The 22619-nt window shown below is 41.6% G+C and overlaps 1 protein-coding gene across 3 annotated transcripts in view; it reads left to right on the plus strand.

The window, feature by feature from the left end:
* hhat (hedgehog acyltransferase) overlaps nt 1-22619 on the plus strand; it is a 395685-nt gene that overhangs the window by 18825 nt on the left and 354241 nt on the right. For all 3 annotated transcript variants that reach the window (XM_070888699.1, XM_070888698.1, XM_070888700.1), the window contains exons 3-5: nt 11724-11791; nt 13763-13876; nt 15693-15887. In XM_070888699.1, coding sequence (XP_070744800.1) covers nt 11724-11791; nt 13763-13876; nt 15693-15887 — 377 coding nt within the window. The remainder of the gene's footprint in view (nt 1-11723; nt 11792-13762; nt 13877-15692; nt 15888-22619) is intronic.

Genomic DNA, 22619 nt, shown 5'->3' on the forward strand with positions numbered 1-22619 from the left:
TAAAAATCTTGATGTAAACGAATTCCCCTGGCTCCAGGTTATGACACTTCCCTTCCGCTGGCTTGACTTGAGCTTCCTTTACCTGTGAATGAAAGCTGGAAATACATTTGGTTAGTGCAATACAATAATTCAACATATTTCCCTCCATTTTGTGGATGTCCATTTGTTTTGCAGTAAATGGTGCTGTAAAAGGTAGTCGTTGGGGACGTCTCATAACTATCTCATGCGGTGACAGGCCTGTTGTTCTGTTGGTTGCAGATCGCATTACCATCAAAGCTAAGGGCAGCAGTTCTGTCCATTTCAGTCCAGTGTCATTGCATAGTTTTGCCAGCTTATTTTTAAGCATTCCATTATATCTTTCAACAAGTCCAGCTGATTGTGGATGATAACTGCAATGAAAATGTTGATTAATCTGCAAAGCTTTGCACATTTCTCTTATAACAGTTCCCGTGAAATGTGACCCATTATCACTAGAAAGCTTAGCAGGGATTCCGAAATGCGGTCCGATTTCCTTTAACAAACATTTAGCAACAGTAGTGGCATCAGTCTTTTTACATGGAAAGGCTTCAAACCATCTAGAGAACACATCTACAATAACTAATACATACTTGAATCCCATACACATAGGTAATTCAATAAAATCCATTTGTAAATGTACAAAAGGCCCGACTGGATTTGGGTGGGAGGCAGATTCTACTTTTTCCGTCTTACCCGGATTCATTGTCTGACAGATAACACAATTTTCACAGATTTGTTTTGCAATTGCCGAAATACCTGGTGCATACCAAGTTGCCAAAATATAATCTGCCATCCCCCTTTGCCTGCATGTGTGAATGTATGAACACATCGGGCAATCCATGGAAGTAAGGATTTGGGTGCCACCACGCGGCCGTCGTGGTGAACCCATATTCCTTCTGGATTTTTATAACATTGATCCTTCGTCCAAGTCACCACCTCCTCCGTACTGGCCTGTGTCTGAAAAGTCAGCACGTCATTAATAGTGGGTGGCGGGTCTGAGCAATTATAAGGTTCGGATTTGATAACAGTTCAACTTCATATTTAGTGGTTCTTGCGGAGGTTAGGTGTTGGGTGGCACATTAGGTTAAGTAAAATCTCGACAGAGTGTGGGATGTACAAAATGGTCTGATGATTTAGAGTTATTGTCTGAGCCTGTTGCATAGCATAATAAGCTGCTGCCAGCGAAGGAAGACATCCTGGTAGTCCGCATGCCACTGGGTCTAGTTGGGTACTGAAATACGCTACCGGTCGCTGCCTGTCCCCATGTAACTGAGTCAAAACAGATTGTGCAAAACCCGACTTGTGATGCACAAATAAGTTGAATAGCTTAGTGTAATCTGGTAATCCCAAGGCGGGTGCTGAAGTGAGGGACTGTTTAAGATTCTGGAAAGCATTCCGGGATACTTCATTCCAAATCCTTCTTTAAGCATTGTGAGAATATAGTAGATTCATTCACAGCTCATAGGTCTTGGACAAACTTCCATTTGTCACTATTGGGCTTCTGAACCGGAAGAATCGGTGTGTTACACGGACTTCTCATTTATGCTTATAGTGATTCACAGATCACAGAATGTAAAGTACTTGTTTTATAATTTTATTAAAAGGCTTCCAAACCCAAGATTTTTCCAATACACCCAAAATGTTGATCAAGGAGATCACCTGAAATATCTCAAAATCCCAATTCAAATATTGTACTGCCACTCTTTATCTAAAAAAATCCTCTTACTGAGCTAGAAGCTTTTGTACCAAGATTTTACACCAAGGATAATGAGAGTGTACTCCCCCAGCCTGCACCTCGAGAGACCCACAAAGGCTTTTTAAAAAAAAAAGGCATTACAACTTCCCAAGGCATTACAACTTTTAACCACCGGGACCATGTCTCAACAAACCTATCCTTTGTGCATTTCCTAGCTCCGTAACTTCTCATCCGAATAAATCCACACCTGCGCTTCTAACTTAAAATGTCTTAAACTTCCCACATACAGGACAAGGGTTAAAAAACTTCACTTTGTTTGAAAAAGTGGGTGGAGCTAAAACAAACAGGCAGCTCCACAACCTTTCCAAACAGGTTTCCAGACACAATAAAAAACACAGAAGCACTCTCATTCAAAGACAAGACATTCACAAAAGTCTCTCTCCATTCAATAAAGCTTTTTTTTTTGGCTAGCTTTATTTTTTTTTGAATCCATAAGTCACTATCAGGTTCTCTTTTTTTTTTACATTTGATTTACTTCCTCTGTTAATTTTACATGGGCTTGAAGAATCAGAACCCAGGCCTTTTCTATTACTTTCCTTTTTTTTTTCCCACTTCTACCTGGATCTCTGTTTATAAGACACTCCTCTAGACATGTTGTTCTCTCTAAATTAAATGAACCATCGGGTGGAAATGGCCTGTTTTCACCCTTAGTCCATTTTACCCATTCTCTTAGGTGGTCAATTGAAGACTGACCACAATTCTGGAGCATAAAATGGGCTGGGGTCCCTTTTGGTGGTTTACTTGCTCCAGCCCCCATTCTGGATGATTAAGATTTTCCACAGTTTCTGATCTCACAATCCTTTCGGCCAACCGAGTTCTCTACGCCCACTTCTCCTGGCCGTTAGGTGGCCTGAAAAGGCTCTTAATTCGGGCTCAGTCTGGGTGTGTGAGATTTGTTGGCACGAACCAACCGTGGTTGATCAATCAGTTAATGTTTCTTTTCTTAATCAATCCTTGTGTTTTTTTTTTCCGAATCATAATTTTCCCTCGTGACTCTTCTCGTTTCTCTAATGGCAATGTTGCACAAAGGTATTGCACACAACAGTATAACAAGGACAACTAGGACAAACAATATTCACGCGAGTACACAAATCATAACCTTACACTCTATCTAAACAAATAATCAATTCTCAATCTGCGTTGTACGCCACTACAGACCGAGTCCTTAACTTATCCTAATAAAACTTATAAAACTGATAAAACTTATGGTTCCATACCCTAACTCTTGTCACATAAGAACCTTTGATCGATTGCGCTTCTCTTTTTTTTTCCTACTCTTATTGCATAAGAACCTTTTCCTAATTAAAAACAATAAAACTCTTTATCACATAAGAACCTTCGATCGATTAGCGTTTTTTTTTTCTAATCTTATCACATAAGAACCTTCAGGAACCTTTTTCGATCGACTTGCGCTGTTTCTACCTTACCTACTGAAACATTCCCCGGGCTGTTTCGAGATTTTTTTCAGAACCCGTTCTCTTCTGCTTGCGAGCTGAGAAAGAAGTGGTTATAAAAAAATAACTTTAGCTTTTAAATGTCGAGTCTTGTAGATTGCAGTACCTCCCCTGTGGACAACAGATTACATATGCGATTCAACAGTGAAGAAACCTCTTGTGAGCAAAAGGCTCACCTTGTTTTGGCCACTGAAGCCTTTCACTGGAGAGGCACTATGCCTGTATCCGTTTTACTCACAGGACAGAGAGTATGCATCTCGGTGGAACCTCCAAGAAGTAACTGTCAAAATCTCGACCTCCGAAAAGAATGACTCCGACACTTACAGCTCCGGCACAAGTTTCTTTAATTTACTTGCTAGCAAGGGGCAGGTCACACTCAGTCAATGGCTAAGTGAACACCTCCGCAATGGTACAGTTTCACAAGATATTTATACAGTAAAACCCAAGTTATGGCCTCTCCCTGTGTATTGGCTCTGTCTCGCAGTCAGTGAATACAGATAAAGAGTTAATTACTACATCCTTGTCCTGACATGGTTTCCAGATATTTCCTTTTGTCAGGGTTATTAGTTGGCCAGCTGGCCATTACTCCATGAGAGTGTGGTAATGAGCTATTACCTGTCTTGCATTGTGTCAGGATTGTTCAGTTTCCTAGTCAGTTATCTGTTTGCATCAAATGGATGAGGTCTCTACAAGAGATAATGGCTGGTGGTTTGAGTACTTCGAAAAGGGTGGGGTGGCATGGAACTTGTGTCGTATAGACAATAGGAGAGCACCATGGGGGGGTACTTGTCTCAGCATGACTTGTCTCCTAGCTGTCTGATGGCCATCAGCCATCTCAAACCAGGTTTAGCTGTTTATGCAAGCTGACTGTTTTTATGCAGAAAGTTCTGGAAGGACCAGGACTCCATTTTGTTATATATATATTGCAAAGGGCACACAAATACCGTATGGTATCAGCTTAGATAAAAATACATTTCCACAAGTGACACATGCTCTACTTGACCCACCTCATTCCCCAGAACCAGATCCAGCTCATCTCAGTTCTAAATCGGTGGCCCCTTATTCTAAGATCTTGCCCTCCCTCTACTGCTAGTCTCTCCCATCAGTGGAAACATCCTTCCTGCATCCATCTTGTCAAGTCCCCTCATAATCTTATACATTTCTATAAGATCACCTCTCATTCTTCTGAATTCCAATGAGTAGAGGCCCAACCTACTCAACCTTTCCTCATAAGTCAACCCCCTCATTCTCTGAACTGCAAGTATATTCTTTCGTAAATATGGAAACCAAAACTGTACGCAGTATTCCAGGTGTGGCCTCACCAATACTCTGTATAAATGTAGCAAGACTGCCCTGCTTTTATACTCCATCCCCTTTGCAATAAAGGCCAAGATTCCATTGGCCTTCCTGATCACTTCCTGTACCTAAATACTATCCTTTTGTGTTTCATGCACAAGTACCCCCAGGTCCCGCTGTAGTGCAGCACTTTGCAATCTTTCTCCATTTAAATAATAACTTGCTCTTTGATTTTTTTTCTGCCAAAGTGCATGACCTCATACTTTCCAACATTATACTTGTTTGCCAAATTCTTGCCCACTAACTTAGCCTGTCTATGTCCTCCTGCAGCCTCTTTATGTCCTCCTCACACATTGCCCTTCCTCCCATCTTTGTATCGTCAGCAAACTTGGTTACGTTACACTCAGTCCCTTCTTCTAAGTCGTTAATATGGATTGTAAATAGTTGAGGACCCAGCACTGATTCCTGCGGCACCCCACTAGTTACTGATTGCCAATCAGAGAATGAACCATTTATCCCGACTCTCTGTTTTCTGTTTGTCAGCCAATCCTCTATCCATGCTAATATATTACCCCCATCCCCGTGAACTCTTATTTTGTGCAGTAACCTTTTGTGCGGCACCTTGTCAAATGCCTTCTGGAAGTCTAAATACACCACAACCACTGGTTCCCCTTTATCCACCCCCGTTCGTTACGTCCTCAAAGAATTCCAGCAAATTTGTCAAACGTGACTTCCCCTTCATAAATCCATGCTGACTTTGCCTGACCAGATTTTGCTTTGGTCAGACAAAGTTGGTGGCCTATAGAATGCACCTAATAGTGTAATGGCACTTCTACTATTTCTTAACTCTAACCAAATAGATTCTGTCCTTCACCCCTCCAGGACATCATCTCTCTCCAGTAACATCCTACTTAACAATACTACCACTCCACCTTCTTTCTTTCCTTCCCTGTCATTCCTGAACACCTTATATCCAGGAATATTTAAAACCAAATCCTGCCATTTTTGAGCTAGATCTCCATTATCGTCAGAACATCATATTCCCATGTGGCTATTTGTGGCTGCAGCTCACCAACCTTATTTACCTTTGTTTTATCCCTAACTCCATCTCCTCCACTTTTCCCATATTTTCCAGTAGAACACACCTTCCCCTGGACAGCCTTCTTTCATAGAAATTTACAGCACGGAAGGAGGCCATTTCGGGCCATTGTGTCCGCGCCGGCCGACAAAGAGCTATCCAGCCTAATCCCACTTTCCAGCTCTTGGTCTGTAGCCCTATAGGTTACGGCACTTCAAGTGCACATCCAAGTACTGTTTAAATGTGGTCAGGATTTCTAACTCTACCACCTTTTTAGGCAGTGAGTTCCAGATCCCCACCACCCTCTGGGTGAAAACATTTCCCCTCAAATCCCCTCTAAACCACCAATCAATTGCTTGAAATCAATGCCCCTTGGTTGTTGACCCCTCTGCTAAGGGAAATAGGTGGTTCTTATCCACTCTAGCTCGACCCCTCATAATTTTATACACCTCAATAAGGTCTCCCCTCGGTCTCCTCCATTCTAAAGAAAACAAACCCAGCCTCCTGGGCCACAGAGTGCTTCATTGTCACTATCTGTTTGATCCTGGAAGATAAGGAGCTCTTCTTGCATATTGATTGTAGCAAGTTTTCTTTCTTTGAAATAGATTACATTTTTCATTTAAGCAAACTCATCTTGATTGCATGGCTATAGAGGCAGCAAAGCATTTTTGCCTTTAAGTCAAATCTGGAAAAATTGGGTATAATTTTAACTTTTATCGCCGGGTGAAAAACAGGCAGCTAATTCACTATCTCTAGTAATTTTCCTGGTGCTAAAAGTTAAAATTATCCGTAAAATATTGTATTGTATTTCTGTTCTCACCTGGTACATTTAATTTTATTTAGAATTAGTTCAGATTAGATAATTGTCAAAGTTTTAATTTCAGGATTCAGTATAAGAGCCATTGATAACATTGCTAGATATTTGCAGGTCAACATATTGAAAGTATCATGAATGTTGTGCTTTTGAAAGTTCCAGATTCCAAATAATTGCAAGATTTGGGGGAATAGTTAATATGTCATTTGGAGTACGATCTCACTACAGATAAGGAACAGGAAATCTCTCCCCCTCCTTCTCAGTGATTTTAAAGATTATTATTTGTGGCTAGCAAGTTTTGGTTAAAACCATATACTTTTAAAGTTTAATTGAACATGAGATTGAGAACATTTTTACTGAACTATTAAATGTGTTCTCAAAATCTAGTAATTAATTAAAGGTCACAATTTGCTGTAATAAAAGTCTGTCCTCTCTGTCAGATTATTTTCTACATTTGTTCACTATGCAGGTGGCTAAACACCTGTGTATATTGTAAACTTATTCCAGAACATTTTTTATTGCATAAAATTGTAAAACTGTAATTTGAGTTACTCCAAAATAAATGAATGGAAACAGCTGTATTTTCTATGGAAGAAAGACAAGGCTCTGTATTTTGCTGTTCTGTAAATATCTGTTGATTCAGTTACAAGCCACCTTCAGATCAGCAGTGCAATTTTAATGCCCTTATGATTTATCATTTTTTTTCTGTTAATCTCAAGAGCTTAATGAATTGACTGCACATGGTTCAGTAGTTTTGAGTATATTCCGTCCTTGCTTGATCCTCAAACAAATTTGCAAGAACGCTCTTTTTTTATTCCTTTGCATCTTTTGCTAGATACGTCACACCGAGGTCCCATCCGTTCTCTAAGGTAAACATGAAAGATCTCATGGCACTATTTTGAAGAAGAGCAGGGAAGTTCTCCCTGATGTCCTGGCCAATATTTATCTCTCAACCAACATCACTAAAAACAGAATATCTGGTCATTATCACATTACTAATGAATCCACAAAGCCATATAATACTCTGTGTCCTCAATACTTGTTCTGATTGTTAAATGGTTTGTTTGAGCAGCACAAACCAGGTGATCTACTTATCCTCTCAGCCAAGGAGATCTGAGGTAGTGGAGTTAAATGATTTACAAATATGGGAATTTTTAAAAGATCCCATTTATTCGAATAATAACATCATTACAATACACGGGAGATTTTGTGAAAATCTGATTGCATGGTGATTTGCTGTTTGTGAGAGCTGTCAGTCTGCTCACCTTTGAACTGACATATACCCTGAATAGATAAGATGCACGTCTTTTATTTTCCCCATGCTCTACAGCCAAGCTGTATTTTGCCTACTATGCTTTTTGTTGTATGTCTGACAGCATGTGTTGATGTTTATTACAGGTCACCTGCAGGCCTTCTGTATAATCCTGATACACATGATAATTATATCTATTTTCTCTCCACCCCTAACGTTGTTTTACAGTTAACGTATTTGCTCAAATTAATGATGTTTTAAGAGCAGCATCAGTTGAATATTTATTGCGTAAAAAGTTTGGAAGTAAACTTAGAAGGAATTGATTATAGATTTTTGCTTTCTTGTAGCCAGTGGTGGCTTCCTGTCCAGAAATGTTACTTTCAGAGGACTAGTGAAGCATTCTCAATGATAGTGAAATTCACAAAAGGCAAGAACAAGGCGTATTTGGCTGCTTGCCTTCAGCTCTATTATCTGAATACTTGGCTCCTGAACAGAAAATAAATGAGCTGAAATCAATGTTTTTGCAAGTTTTAGTGGAAAAGTAGATATGAGTTTAAAAATGAGTGTTGTATGAGATTCACCAGACTCGCTTACCAATGATGTGTAGAGAGTTGTAGGAAAATTGATTGAAGATTCTGATGAATTTGTTAAGGTAGCTTTGGAAAGAAACAAATGGAAAGTTTAGGTTAAAATTGTCTGTACAGTATCAAACTTTATATGATAGTCAAAACATTTAACTAGATTCTTCAGTACAAACAACAGCAGTGACCAAGAATAGCTGTTTGATGAGCAGGCTGCCAGAAAAAGTTGAAGATCCACGAAGTAGTATCATCTATTGTAAAGGTGTTATATAAATACAAGTTGTTACATTAGATTAGAACTTCTATGAAATTTGTGGGTAGAGTATCTGATACTACGAGCAGTAAATTTCCTATATTCATTTTTATTAACGTATATTTTAAAGCATGTGGTGACAAAATTGATGTGGAAACCATTGTCAAATTTTACTTTAGGAGCAGAATAAATTCTGTACTTAACAGTTTCTTCTTGAGTATTGTATTTTTGCTAATATTTATGTGAATTTGCAATATCAAACAGCATATCTATCTTACTTATGATGTAATATAGTTACCTATAATATACATGAATTTTACAATTCACATATGGAAGACGGCAGAGATAATCAAGCCAAATTAGTGCCCTGCACATAGTTTTATGTTAAAGTGATATTGTGCAAGGAAATACAGGTACACTTAAAAATAAAATACCATTGTAGTAACCTTAAACTGATCTGTTTATCATTATTTGGGGATAACCGGCTTCTCTCAGCTGGCTGCTTTTACAATCCTTTTTTAAAAGACAAAAATAAACTGACTTTACAGTTGACTGAACATAAATCTTCTCAATTAAAAGGTAAAACTACGATCAATACACACAAAGCCACATGCTCCCACAGCATAATAGAGTTTAATATATGTTGACTGTTGATTACTTGATAAACTTGTAGTAATTATAGGAAATAAATTACTATCACCAATGTTATCCTAGAAATGTCCTCATGTCCTCATACCAAATTCCACTATTAGCTATTGAGATCTCAGTTATCACTTGGTATACAATAACATCACCAATAATAATTTCTACCCTTGGATTACAATGATTAGTACTTCACTGTGGCTGTCATCCTGTATCAACTATGGCTCGGATTTTACGATAGGAATAAAGGTGAGGCTGTCATGCTCACCGTTATAACGGAATAAATCGGACAGCAACTTTTAGCATTCGCACATGCGCAGTTAAACGCGGAAATCCAAAAGTTGCTGTTGGGGATACCTTGCTCCTCCATGGGGTGCATTGTAACAGTCCACACCGATCAACTCGGCACTGAAATCAATGCAATGGCGTGAACTTGAGGTACTTGTCCACTAGTTCCCACTAAAGACGTCAGGAAAAAGTTGGACTGGTGCATTCAGGAGTAAGGGAATTTTAATGGCGTGATAAGTGATAATTACTCATTGGCCCCTAAAATTAAATTTTACAAGCATGAAGTCTCATTCCTTCAGAAGTTAATTAGTATTGAAGATACTTTTTCTGTCTTTCTTTTTTATCTCTCTCTCAATCCCATCTTTCTTTCCCAATCTTTATTTTGCTTTCTATACATGATTTAAATCAAATTTATATTTCCTGCTTTATAGTTCCTGGTTTAGACTCTGCGGGGCTGAAATTGCCTCTCCCGATAAGGCCTCTGGCCACCAGAAAGTGGTGGCCATGGGATGGCGCGGAATGGCCACCGACTCTCCGTGGACGGGCCGCCATTTTGCAAGTTGCCCTTCATCATGGGCGAAGGGGTGTAGGGGACCGCTCCGTCCATTTTCCCGCCATGGCGTGCATGTGCCGGCCCCTTTACCGACCGGCGGCGAACCCTTCCCAAAATTGCCCCGCAGGAAATATCCCTTTTGTGGAATTGCCCTGCGGGAACATTGCCGCCGCTGGCCGGTATCCCCGACAGCTTTTTGTGTCGGTGCACTCCTTGTTGGTCGTCGGTGCAGCCGCCCTTAAAGGGGAGGTGGCGCTGCCAGCGATGCCATTTTATTTTTTATTGTCTGCCGACTGCCACATCAGCCCGACAGTTATGCCCCCGGGTTTGGCCGGGCCGCCAACAAGTAGCCTGGCAACCTCTCTTGGGTGCCAGGCCACTGGCCCGGCCAAAACCCTCCCTGCTGGCCCAGTGGACCTAACTTTAAAAATATGCAGAGCTCGCAGCGGCTCTCCCCTTTGACTGAAGGGGAGAGACTTTGTGACGTCATTAGCGCGGCGCTGGCAAGTGATCGGGGCGGTCGATCCGCTGCACAGGCACTTGTGCCCCTCAGCAGCAACTACATCCGCCCCAAGCAAAACAAAACACGTCCAAGTGCCAAATATCGATGGCACCTCCGCCACAACCCATGCGGCGGAGAAAAACAAAAAATGGAAGTTATGCCCCGTTTCGGGCGGAGGTGAATTTTTATCCCTGCGTGTCTCAGTGAAGATTCTTCATCTGAATGGTTGAAGAGTCTTGCTGTTTCTTTTCCTGCTCTCACATCCCACAGATTCCCTGTAGAGGGCGCCATGCTGGATCAGTCACTGGAGTAGCGCACTTCTCCACTTAGAAGCCCGCAAAACTTTGTAGGCACCTGCCAGCGAGGTGAATGGCGAGTGCCGTTCCTTCGCTACTGACCTCAAAATCCCGGCCGTGTCTTTGTTGATTCTACTAAGCTGAGTAAAAGTGAAAATATCTATTAGTCCTTGTGCTCCATTCAGATTCTTCTGGCAGCCCAGTTGCTATTGAGATCACAAATGGTGAAATAAAATGTGAAGTTCCAGTTATGAAAATCATATACTATTACAATTTACAGCACATTGGGAGGCCAATTAGCCCAGTAGGTTGGAGCTAGTACTTCAACTGTAGCATCTAATTGCGTTTCCTTGCCATTTTCCTATATCTTTATATTATTTACTATTTCAAATATTTACTAAATTCCCTTTTAAATGATATTATAGTTTCTGCATCAAGAGCTATCTGTAGTAAAGTATTTCATCCTTTTTATTCTTCTAGTGACTAATCCAGAGTCTATGCCCCCTTGTTACCAGTTTGGTAACTCGCAGAAGCAGTCGTTCATTATTTAATACTTTTAAGTATCTCTTTTGTTCTTCTCAAATTCGGGATGCGTTGTTTCATCTCTAAGTGGTCCTGCTCCTTCCACATGCTCTCCTTTAAGGTCACTGACTTGATCTGCTTGTTACCCAGAAATAGGTTAAGCACTGCATCCTTCGTAATCTAATACTTTTCAGATAAACCAGCATTCTTAACTATTTTTGTCCCTTTATATTTCAGCAATACAGACTACAACGAAAAGGCAAACTGTGCAGCAGAACACAATATATTTAAATCCCAGATTGCTTTGGATTTCAGAGTACTTATTAATTGAAATCCCAGTAAGGAATCAAACTTTACAGTTAACCTGGAGTATTTTCATGTTACTATACTGATGCACATTGTTTTTCATTTCTGACAGTTTATGAAGAAGACCTTGATGCTGAATTTGGATTTGAAAAGGGATTCTTTATTTGGGGTTTTAAGAAGGTAATTGGGTCTGTAGTAAATAATTATACTGGTATATTTTGCAAATAATATGGATCATATAATCTTGGTATTATTTTAAGCAATCTATAGTAGTTTCATAAGCTATACTCACAAAATTGGAAGACACTCAAACTCACAAATCCAAATTTGTTCTAAAGTGCTGTAGAAATGATTGGCTTATATTAAAGTTATAAACATAAATATTGTTCAATTGTGCCATTTTACTGTTATAAAGATTGACTCTGAGTATCAGCTGTGGATTTGTGTTAGCACTCATGTCAGAAGGTTGTGGGTTCAAATCCCACTTCAGAGACTTCAGCTCAAAATTAAGGTTGCCCACTTCAGTGCAGTACTGAGAGAGTGTTGCAGCTGCTGTCTTTTAGATGAGGCGTTAAACCGAGGCCCCATGTTCCCTCTCAGATGAACATAAAAGATCCCATAGCACTATTTTGAGGAAGAACGGGGACTTCTCCCCAGTATTCTGGTCAGCATGTATCCCTCAACCAACATCACTAAGGAAAAAGATGATATGGTCATTATCTAATTGCCGTTTGTGGGACCTTTGCTGCCGCAACAGTGACTACACTTCAAAAGTACCTCATTGGCTGTAAAGCATTTTGCACATCCGGAGGTCGAAAAAATGCTTTATAAATGCAAGTTATTTTCTTTTTCTTTTTCTTTTTCTTTTTCTTTTCCTTTTCTTTCTTTTTTTTCTTTTTCTCTTTCTCTCTTTCTCTCTCTCGCTTTTCTTTGTCTTCCTTTCTCTCTCATTTGTACTCCAGATTTGGCTTTACTTTCCCTTCACAATCCTTCCTACCTCAGGGACTTGTCTATTAACATGTTAACTTGGAAGTGCACGGTACAGAATGGAACTGGTAGCAGAGGTGGGTATCCTGTTGTGAATTTACAATGTTGCAAAATGCACTTCTATTCCTACAGACAAAACCACAAATGCACACAGGGCCAAAAGGATTAAAAATCACAATGTCAGATACACACTCTTATATGTATATGAGCATTTGCTTGTTCACACCAACATTATCCAGTATGGTGGCTGTGCTATGTTTTTGTATTAATTTATGTTGTAATCATCCTGTATAAGGAGAGAGGTAATTGGAATACTGTACAGCCAAAATGAGAGAGAAAAAAAGAGAAAGAGAGTGCAGGAAAAAGCCACAGCTACACACTAGGACAGAGTGACCCTAAACCACATACACTAGACAGTGCCAACAACAACAACAGCAAACATTCATATAGCGCTTTTAATATAGGAAATACATCCCAAGGCGCTTCACAGAGATGTAACCAGAAATAAATGGAAACTGAACCAAAGAAGGAAATATTAGGAGGGATGACTATTAACTTGGTCAAAGAGGTAGATTTTAAGGAAGAGAGGGAGGTGGGGGGTCTTAGGCAGGGAATTCCAGAGCGTGGGACTTAGGAAGCCTGAAGCAGTGATGTCAGTGGGGGGTTGAGTCGGGGGGCTGGTGCGGTGGTTGTGCACAATTGGCTAGAGTTGGAGGAATGGAGAGATAGAAAGAAAATCCCATAGATATACATTGTGGGCGAGACACAAAATAAAATGGCAGGTATAGACAATACAATGCTTATTTTCCTCTAGTGTCTGGATTTTACTCCAACAAAAATTCACCCCTGGAAAGACCCCAGCTCTGATTCCTGGCTTATGTTAATTGTGTAGAATTGATGAACAATCGACCTCATGCCCCTGTCTAGGAAGTGACAAAACTAATCGACCAATAACGGCCACTGTTAATTGGTATCCAGTAACTCCTGCTGGAAAGTGTCTTTTTGAACAGGGAAGTTGGGTGAGGGCAGAATCTGGCTTGGCTATGATGTCGATCCTGATTTTATGCTTGCAGTTACATTGTAGCAAAGGAACACATCCATTTGATTGTTGTGCTTTTAAGATTGAGGTATTTTTAGAGAAATAATCCTTGCAACACTTTTCAGGATCCAACAGACTTTGAATGGAGCTTTTGGACAGAGTGGGTAAAGAAGTTGTTGTTATGGACTCTGCTCGGTCACGTAATCACATCGCAAGTGTCCAGTGCCTTTCTTCCAAAGGTTGGTATTATCCATTAAAACTGGAACCAAAGTATCAGTAATGTGACATTTACTGTACAGCATATATTGGTGGGACAGGGGTGTCATCTTTCAAAAAACAGACTTTTCAACTTTCTAAACATAAATCTGATTTCTATTATGTAGCTATGTATGCAACCTTCTATTTCTGATGCTAAATATTTGGTGAATTACTGGCGTATTTTTTCATTTGCGGTATTCTCTGGATAAACAGGAAACAGTAAAGGTTTGAAATGTCTAAGCTAGAAGGAAATAGGAAATAAGGCGAAACATTAGATTTTGTTGTTGGTAGAGATGGGTATATGCAGAAGTATATATATTTTAAAAGGGTATATCAAATAAGAACATAAGAAAAAGGAGCAGGAGTAGGCCATTTGGCCCCTCGAGCCTGCTCTGCCATTCAATAAGATCATGGCTGATCTAATCATGGGCTCAGCTCCACTTCTCTGCCCGATCCCCATAACCCTTTACTCCCTTATCGCTCAAAAATCTGTCTATCTCTGCCTTAAATCTATTCAATGACCCAGCCTCCACGGCTATCTGGGGCTGAGAATTCCACAGATTTACAACCCTCTGAGAGAAGAAATTCCTCCTCATCTCAGTTTTAAATGGGCAATCCCTTATTCTGAAACTATGCCCCCTAGTTCTAGATTCTCCCATGAGTGGAAACACCCTCTCTGCATCTAGCTTGTCGAGCCCCTCATTATCTTATATGTTTCAATATCTATATATATATATATATATATTTTATTTATATGTAATATATAGATATGAACATTTGCTTGTTCACACCAGCATTATCTAGTATGGTGGCTGTGCTATTGTTTTTGTATTAAATTATGCTGTAAGCATCCTGTACAAGGGAAGAGGTAATTGGAGTGGGAGGAGGCTTTTGTGGTGCATAAATACCACATAGACCAGTTGGGTCGAATGGCCTATTTCTGTGCTGTAGATTCTGTGTATTTCTACGAAAGCTAAGGGGAACTGAAGAAGAGATCTATTTCTATGTTGCTCAAGCATGACCCTTAACTGGTCAATGCAGGACTGACATTGATAATATCCAGAGTGTAGACGGTCCTGCTTATGAGGGAGGTTGTATAACATGGATTTCAGAAAGGAAAAAATGAGAGAGGAAGTTGCATCTTAATTGTGTAATAATCCCAACACTTATGAATTCTAAAATGGATCTCATTTCATTGTTTACAAATAGCTCACTAAATGATTATTCAATGAGTGGAGTGAAACCTTCATGTATTTTTTTATATTCTGATCTTTTTATTACCTTAAAATTTCAAAACTGCATTCAAAAACAAAAATACTGAGGTTGCTGGAAATCTGACATAAAAACAGAAAGTGCTGGAAATACTCAGCAGGTCAGGCAGCATCTGTGGAGAGAGAAACCGAGTTAACGTTTCAGGTCGATGACCTTTCGTCAGTGTAGAGGCAGGGAAAGGGGAAAGGGAGGAAAAGAACAGAAGGGAAGGTCTGTGATCGGGTGGAAGGCAGGAGAGATTTAATGACAAATGGGATAAGGGTGTGAAAAGGATGATTACATCTTATAATTCATCCTGTTTTACATCATAAGCTGACAGCTAACCAATGTTCTTTTACATTTTGAGCTCACACTATGATATTGAAATAAATCTGAGCATTCCCATAGTAATGCTAGGTGTCTTTCAACAGTATTAAAGTGAAACTTGTTAGCACCAAGGAAAGAAACAAAAGTACTGTAATGAGAAATGCTTGCACTTGTTTTGTTCCAGTTTCATGTAGTAACATAAGGATTTTTTCTCTTTAGTTTAGGATGTGGTTGCTGATGATATACGGGATGTTGGCCTGTTTCTTTACAGTAGGCTACAAAGGCCTGGCCGTGATATTGTTGCATTTGTTCATCTCCTATGCTGTGGCCCAGCTGCAAGTGCCTGTGTTGTCTTGGCTGTGCTCAATATTACTACTGTATACCTTACAAATGGATTCTCTTGGAAAAATTCAGGTAAGAATGTAATACACGGGATACAGAAGAACTTATAAACCTTTTATTTTATACACATTTTAGGAAACCTGCTGCAAATTAGAAATCAAGGCTAACACTGGTGAATAATTATTCAATTACTACTTACTCTTTCAGTCATTTCGCTGGTAAGTTATATAATTTGCGTGAATGTGTATGACGTGGTTCCAGAATCAACAGGCATACTTTACTGATGTGAATTACAGGCATTTACAAAAAACAACAAATTAACTGAAAGTGACAGTGGGCATGGTGGAAAACAACTGAATGAAGTGGAAGATGTGATTAACAGATTCAATATAATTGTTCAATATAAGGTAACTGAATATAATCAGTGCTGTCAAGTGGCTAATCATAGTTCTTCACAATAACATTAATTTTTGTTTTAAAATATGTATTTTACAGTCCTGACAATAGATCTCATCCCTTAAACAAAAATAAAAAGTTATGGAGTTACCAATCTAATAATGAGATTTAAATAAAGACAATTTTTGTTTTCCTAAGTATGGGAGGATCATCGACATTTTTTCTGAAAATATTACCCATTTTGACAGTCTGTAGGATAAATGGTGCTGTGGTTTCTCTTGATCAGAAAACTAGTTGACACTCATCTGCCTACTAGTGGGCTGTATACGCTATTCTTTTGTAATTTATCTTGCTGTTTTTAGCCAGTAGGTTTTAATACATAATTAATTTCATTTTGCATGTGCTATGATGAAACATAAAACTCTCTGCGCTAGATTTTCCATTATTTTTGCATGCATACCGCCCACTTAACATCCATTTTAACGCTGAAATGAGGTGCAACACCCATATATCGCCCATTTAGCCACAAAATGGAAACTGACGCCCATTTCTCGGTCACTTATCGGCAAGCGTTACTTTCCGCATGTGTGTAATGCAAAGAGAAAATAATACCGCCCGGCCACTTTTTTTGGGGCGGAATCATCAGAATGGGCGATCCCAACGCCCATAATATCGCCCAGCGTTACTTTCGGCACGTAATTAACGCCAAGATTTAATAATACCAACCGCCCACTGTTTTTTGTCGTAAAGATCACATTTGCAGAAACTAACGCCCAGTATATCGCCCATCCTTACTTTCGGCACCACGCACACATCTCGCCGACAATATCGCTCACCGAAAAAACCACTGGGAAAAAGTTGAACTAACCGGAGCTACTCACAGCGGTATGGACGCCATGTTCTAAATTGCAGGTCGCATCATTTAAAATGCTGCTCTGCTTCAACCTCGGGGGAGTTCGGATGTAATCTGGAGGTATTTGGAACATCTGAACAAACATTTATCATACTGTGGACGATTGGAATTTACTAGGTGTCTTAGTGGGGACATTCATTCTTTGTGAACAATCGGTGGAAAACAGATAGCTATTGGAATGGAGCCTGTCATTTCTCACCCTCTCTTGATGACCACAAATATGCTGCAGACTCAAGATGACAGAAGGTACATTCGACAGCATCATGTGCCCAATGTAAGACGTGACAGACTGATAAGGAGGACCAGACGTTATACCCCCCGCAAGTATAGGGAGAAGCAGTCTTACCTCAACTTGTGCGACACCATCTGCTTTCGGAGACTGCGCTTCCACAAAGAGGTTATCAATGAGATATGCCAGCTCATCTGCAGCCTGCCAGCACCATCAGGACTGCATTGTCCGTCGAGGTCAAGGTCACCACGGTACTGTCGTTCTACGCGTCGGGTTCCTTTTAGGCCTCAGCTGGCGACATGTGCGGTATATCTCAGCATGCCACACATCGCTGCATTAGACAGTTCATTGAAGCCCTGTACACATGCAGGATGGACTTTATCAGCTTCCCTATGACCAGGGAGGCTCAGACTGAAAGGGCTTTAGGATTCTACTGAATTGCTAACTTCCCCAAGGTGCAGGGAGCAATAGACTGTACGTACATCGCGATGCGGGCACGTTTTCAGGATGCAGAGGTTTTCAGGAACCGCAAGGGATTCCACTCCCTGAATGTGCAACTTGTTGTCGACCACCAGCAAATTATTATGGCAGTGAATGCGAAATTTCCGGACAGCATCCATGATGCTCACATCCTGCGTGAGAGCACTGTATCTGACTTGTTTAACAATTAGCCACAAGGTCAATGCTGGATGCTTGGTGATATGGCCTTGCCAGCTGGTTGATGACCCCCTTGCGTGACACCCACACTGAAGACGAGAACCGATATAATAAGAGCCACAGATCCACTTGCAATATCATCGAGAAAAGCATTGGAGTGCTGAAGCAGTGCTTTAGATGCCTGGACCACTCAGGAGGTGACCTCCAATACCACCCTGAGCAGGTAGCTCAATTCGTGGTGGTGTGCTCCATGCTGCACAACTTGGCTATAAGGAGGGGACAAGAATTGCCAGAAGGGACTGACGGTCCACCTCAGGAGAGAGAGGAAGAAGAGGCCGAGGAGGTGGATGCTGACATCGGCCCAGACAATCTGGCTGATGCTGAAGCCATGCCCCCGCCCCCTGTAGACCACAGGAAATAGCCCATGGTGGCTACATAGCTGCAAGACTCTTAAGTCAGTAGCTCATAAATGAGCACTTTGCTTGAAAGAACGTTGGTGGTATTTACAAGGCTGACACACTGCTGGGTGTGCAGATCATACTTCAATGGTGTGCATCACCTTGGTGACCGTTAAAGTTTAAGTTGATTCAAGTTAAATGTACTTATACCATTTCATATTAAGGAATCACCAGTGTGGAACTGTGCAGCTATCTGAGCCAATGCGCAACAAGGTTATGTTAAATGAAAAACATTTAATCCGACCATTCGTCTGAAATCATAAGTATATCTGTAAAAACCACCCCAGCCTACCCCAACCCACAAAAATTTATCACATTTACATCATTACAATGGTCCCCATTTCCTGCAGTACAGAACACAAATGCAAACCAACAAGGTAGCCCCCTCGCTCCTTGCCCCGACCCTCCCACCAAAATAGCAGTAGCGACCTAAAAATATGCCCCAGACAACATCTGTGGCCATGCATCTCACTTTCATTGCCCCCCAGCTTCTCCTCCCCACCTCTACCCCTTCCCCTTCCCCTTCCCCTCATGACTCCAAGCCGCCTGGCCGAGGAACTCCTCAGGCGATGCTTCATTGGGTGGGGGGGGGGATGATGACAGAAACGCTGCTTGGAGGGACACGGGAGAGGACGGTCCCGAGGTGGGAACGTGCTCCGAGCCAGAAACAAGATGTTGCTCCTGGCTCTCATGTGTCGTTGGCAATGGGGGTGCGGCACCTTGGGGTGTAGTGCTGCGCTGTGGGACCACTGGGAGCCCTCTGCCACCATTGTTCCTGGCTACCAGCTCCAGGGCCTCCTCCATCCCTTCCATGTTATGTATTGTTTGTTGGATAAAAACTCGGTGCCAACTATGTTCTTGGTGCTTAGTAGGCTTTTTGCTGCTGGTGACTCTCCCTCGTGCCTCCCACAACAGCCAAACAAGCACATACCACACCCACACACGCCTTCAGTCCCCCTCCCTCTGCCTCCTCTTCTGCGCATGTAATGATGACCCCTGACCTCCTGAATCGTGGGAAACGAGCGTTGCCATGCCGATGCTAAGGACGGCGACACTTTATGGCAGAAGGTCAGAGAGATATAACGCTAACACCCATTTCAGAATGCTCGCGGTAACGCCCAATCTTTAAAATGGAGACTAGAGGCTTTGAAAACGGGCAACAAGCCGGCGATCTGAAAACCCATTTTTACCGCCCACGCCGGAAATAACGCCCATTTTTTGGGCGATCTGCGCAGAAGTGTAAAATCTAGCCCTATAAGCCCTAAATGCATATTGTCAACTGCATATAAACAGTAATTTACAATATGTTTGTAAATGGAACCATATTGAAGAATCCAGAGAGATTACTTTATAAAAAGATTATCTGGTCATTATCACATTGCTGTTTGTGGGAGCTTGCTGTTCGCAAATTGGCTGCTACATTTCCCACATTATAACAGTGATTACACTCTCAAAAGTTCTTCATTGGCTGTAAATCATTTTGAGACGTCTGGTGGTCATGAAAGGCACTATATAAAATGCAAGTCTTTCTTTCTTTAAATGTTTGGGTTACTCCTCTTGCAGCCTCCTCTTTGTCACTCCAGGCATCACCCACGATATAAATGCTGCCTGAGTTTAGATTTTTGCATTACGTTAATTATTGCAACCATATAATCATTGTATGCTATATTGGGTGTAGCAAATTATTAATAATGGTTTCTAAATTTTGTTTTTTTAAGTAGTGAAGAAAAGTTATTATGTATTCGCTTGTCTAGGGAGTGGCAGTCACGGATATCATATTTAGATACATACGGTTTACTTTTACTTGAAATTAGAAAATATGGGAATCCGAGTAAGATGGCATCCTCCACCACCTTTCCTGCAATTCCTGTTACTGCATTTTATGAATTTTGGTTCTAAATTTTGGCATTTATCTTTTTTGTTCTGTGTATTTAAGAACATTTATCTTAATAGGAGAATAATCAGTTTTAAAATATTTAAACTTCCATTCAAGGTTTGCATAATCTTGAGGCAGCTGTGCAACAGTTTTAGGGCCCAAAATTCGGGCCGCATCTAGAACGGTGCAGCCCCGACCTAGACGCCCGTTTTTCGCGCCACAATGTGCGCCTAAAAAATACTTACCGATTCTCCGGCTCCCTGCAGGTCCTCTGGAGCTGGGCGTGGCGCAGCACGAGCTGTGGGGGGCGGAGCCAGGTCCCTGCGCTGAAAACAATGCCGGGACCTCTGCACATGCGTGCTACAGTGGGCGCGCATGTGCAGTAGCTCCAGGCGCCCAAAACTGAGTGGGAGGGGCCCGAAGCACGCAGCCCCTAGACCTGGCCGAATGGCCTCACTGGGGCTGCATGGATAAGGCTGCACCTCCCACGCCCAACTCCTGCTTCCTCCCTCCCCGACTCACCCCCCGGGCCCGACCCCCACTCCCCTCCCTGCCCGCCCCGACTCGCCCCACACCCCCGACCACCCCGGACCCAACCCGACCCCCCCCCTGGATCCCACCCGAGCCGACTCGCACTCCCCCCTCGCCTCCGGACCCGACCCGACTCGCGCTCCCCCGCCCCCGGACCGGACCCCAGACCCGGCCTGACCCCCGGCCACCTACCTGTAAATACGGTGCCAGGGGCGGGCCCCGCCTGAAGTCTTAGGCCCGGCCGGGCCCAGACCGTTCAGCCTCCTTCTCCTTTCTCCCCTCCCTCCCTCCCTCCCTTCTCCCCCTCTCTCCCTCCCTCCCTTTCCTTTCTCCTCTCCCTCCTCCCCTCTCTCCCCTCCCTTTTCCCCCTCCCTTTAACCCCCTCCCTTTTCCCCCTCTCTCCCTCCCTCCCTCCCCTCCTTCCCCCTCTCCCCCTCCCTCCCTCCCTCTCCCCCCTCCCCCCCTCTCCCTCCACCTCCCCTCGCTGTCAGAAACACAGACACTGACAGACAGAGAGTGAGAGACACACACACAGACAGACCGAGAGATAGAGACACACTGGGGGGGTGGGGGGGGGGGGCCCGACCGTCCGTCCGTCCCAGCACACTGTTGGAGGGCTCCCGGTGCTGCAGTTGGTAAGTAGAAAATGTTTTATTTATTGATTTTTAATTTTTTAAAATTTTTTATACATTTTTTTGATTGATTTATTGGTTGATTTATTGATGTTTTTATCATTTATTATTGATGATGGCTCTTTATTTGTAAAACTGAAGTATTTAATGTTTGTAAACTTCCCTTTAAACCCCCCCCCCGATTCCCTACGCCTGATTTGTAATCGACGCCTGATTTTCTAAGTGTAGACAAGGTTTTTCTGAGCGTACAAAAATCTACACTTACTCCATTCTAAGTTAGTTTGGAGTAAGTTTTCACTGCCTAAACTTTCAAAACGGGCGTAAGTGGCCGGACACGCCCCCTTTTGAAAAAAAAAATCTGTTCCAAACTGAAACTGTTCTAACTGACTAGAACTGGAGCGAACAAAATGCCGAGAATTGCAATTTCTAAGATACTCCATTCTAAACCAGTTGCTCCAAAAAAACAGGAGCAACTCAGGCTGAAACTTGGCCCCTTAGTATCTGGGTTTACTGCAAAATATCTCTTGCAATTTCACGAGATATTTGTGGCTTGTTGTTCTAATTTTATGGAAAATTAACATACAAAACATCCCTGCCGTGAGATAAATGAGTTTAAAATCTAATTAATGTGGCAAAGATATATTTTCATAGATTTAAAAATAAATAAAAGGAAATCCTTAAACTGTCACACTATTTATTTCATTGTTGCAAGCCATCTCTGTAATAATTTATGAATTCAGCTCTTGTTGCTCAGGAATGTTATACCCAAGAGGCTGATTTACCTTTAAACCATTGTAGAACTTTCTGGTACTCATAATGAGTGTCGATCACAAATCTTTACATAGTGAAGGAGCTAGCCAATTAATTTTATTTTTCATGCCATTCATTGCTTGTCACATATAGTCAGGTGAAACTTGGACCATGCAATGGGAAAATGAGAGATATCAGACTCGTGGTTTGATATGCCATATTTTATATTGAGTTGAGCTGGGGCATCTAACAACATACAATCTTGCTCATTTTGTTATGTATGATGAAGTTCATTCATTGTACAAGTAGGATGTTGCACTGATCTACTTATTGATCAGAGTTTTTTTTTAAGGAGTTGCATG

Source organism: Pristiophorus japonicus, chromosome 9 (genome assembly GCF_044704955.1).
Source record: "Pristiophorus japonicus isolate sPriJap1 chromosome 9, sPriJap1.hap1, whole genome shotgun sequence".
NCBI lineage: Eukaryota > Metazoa > Chordata > Chondrichthyes > Pristiophoridae > Pristiophorus > Pristiophorus japonicus.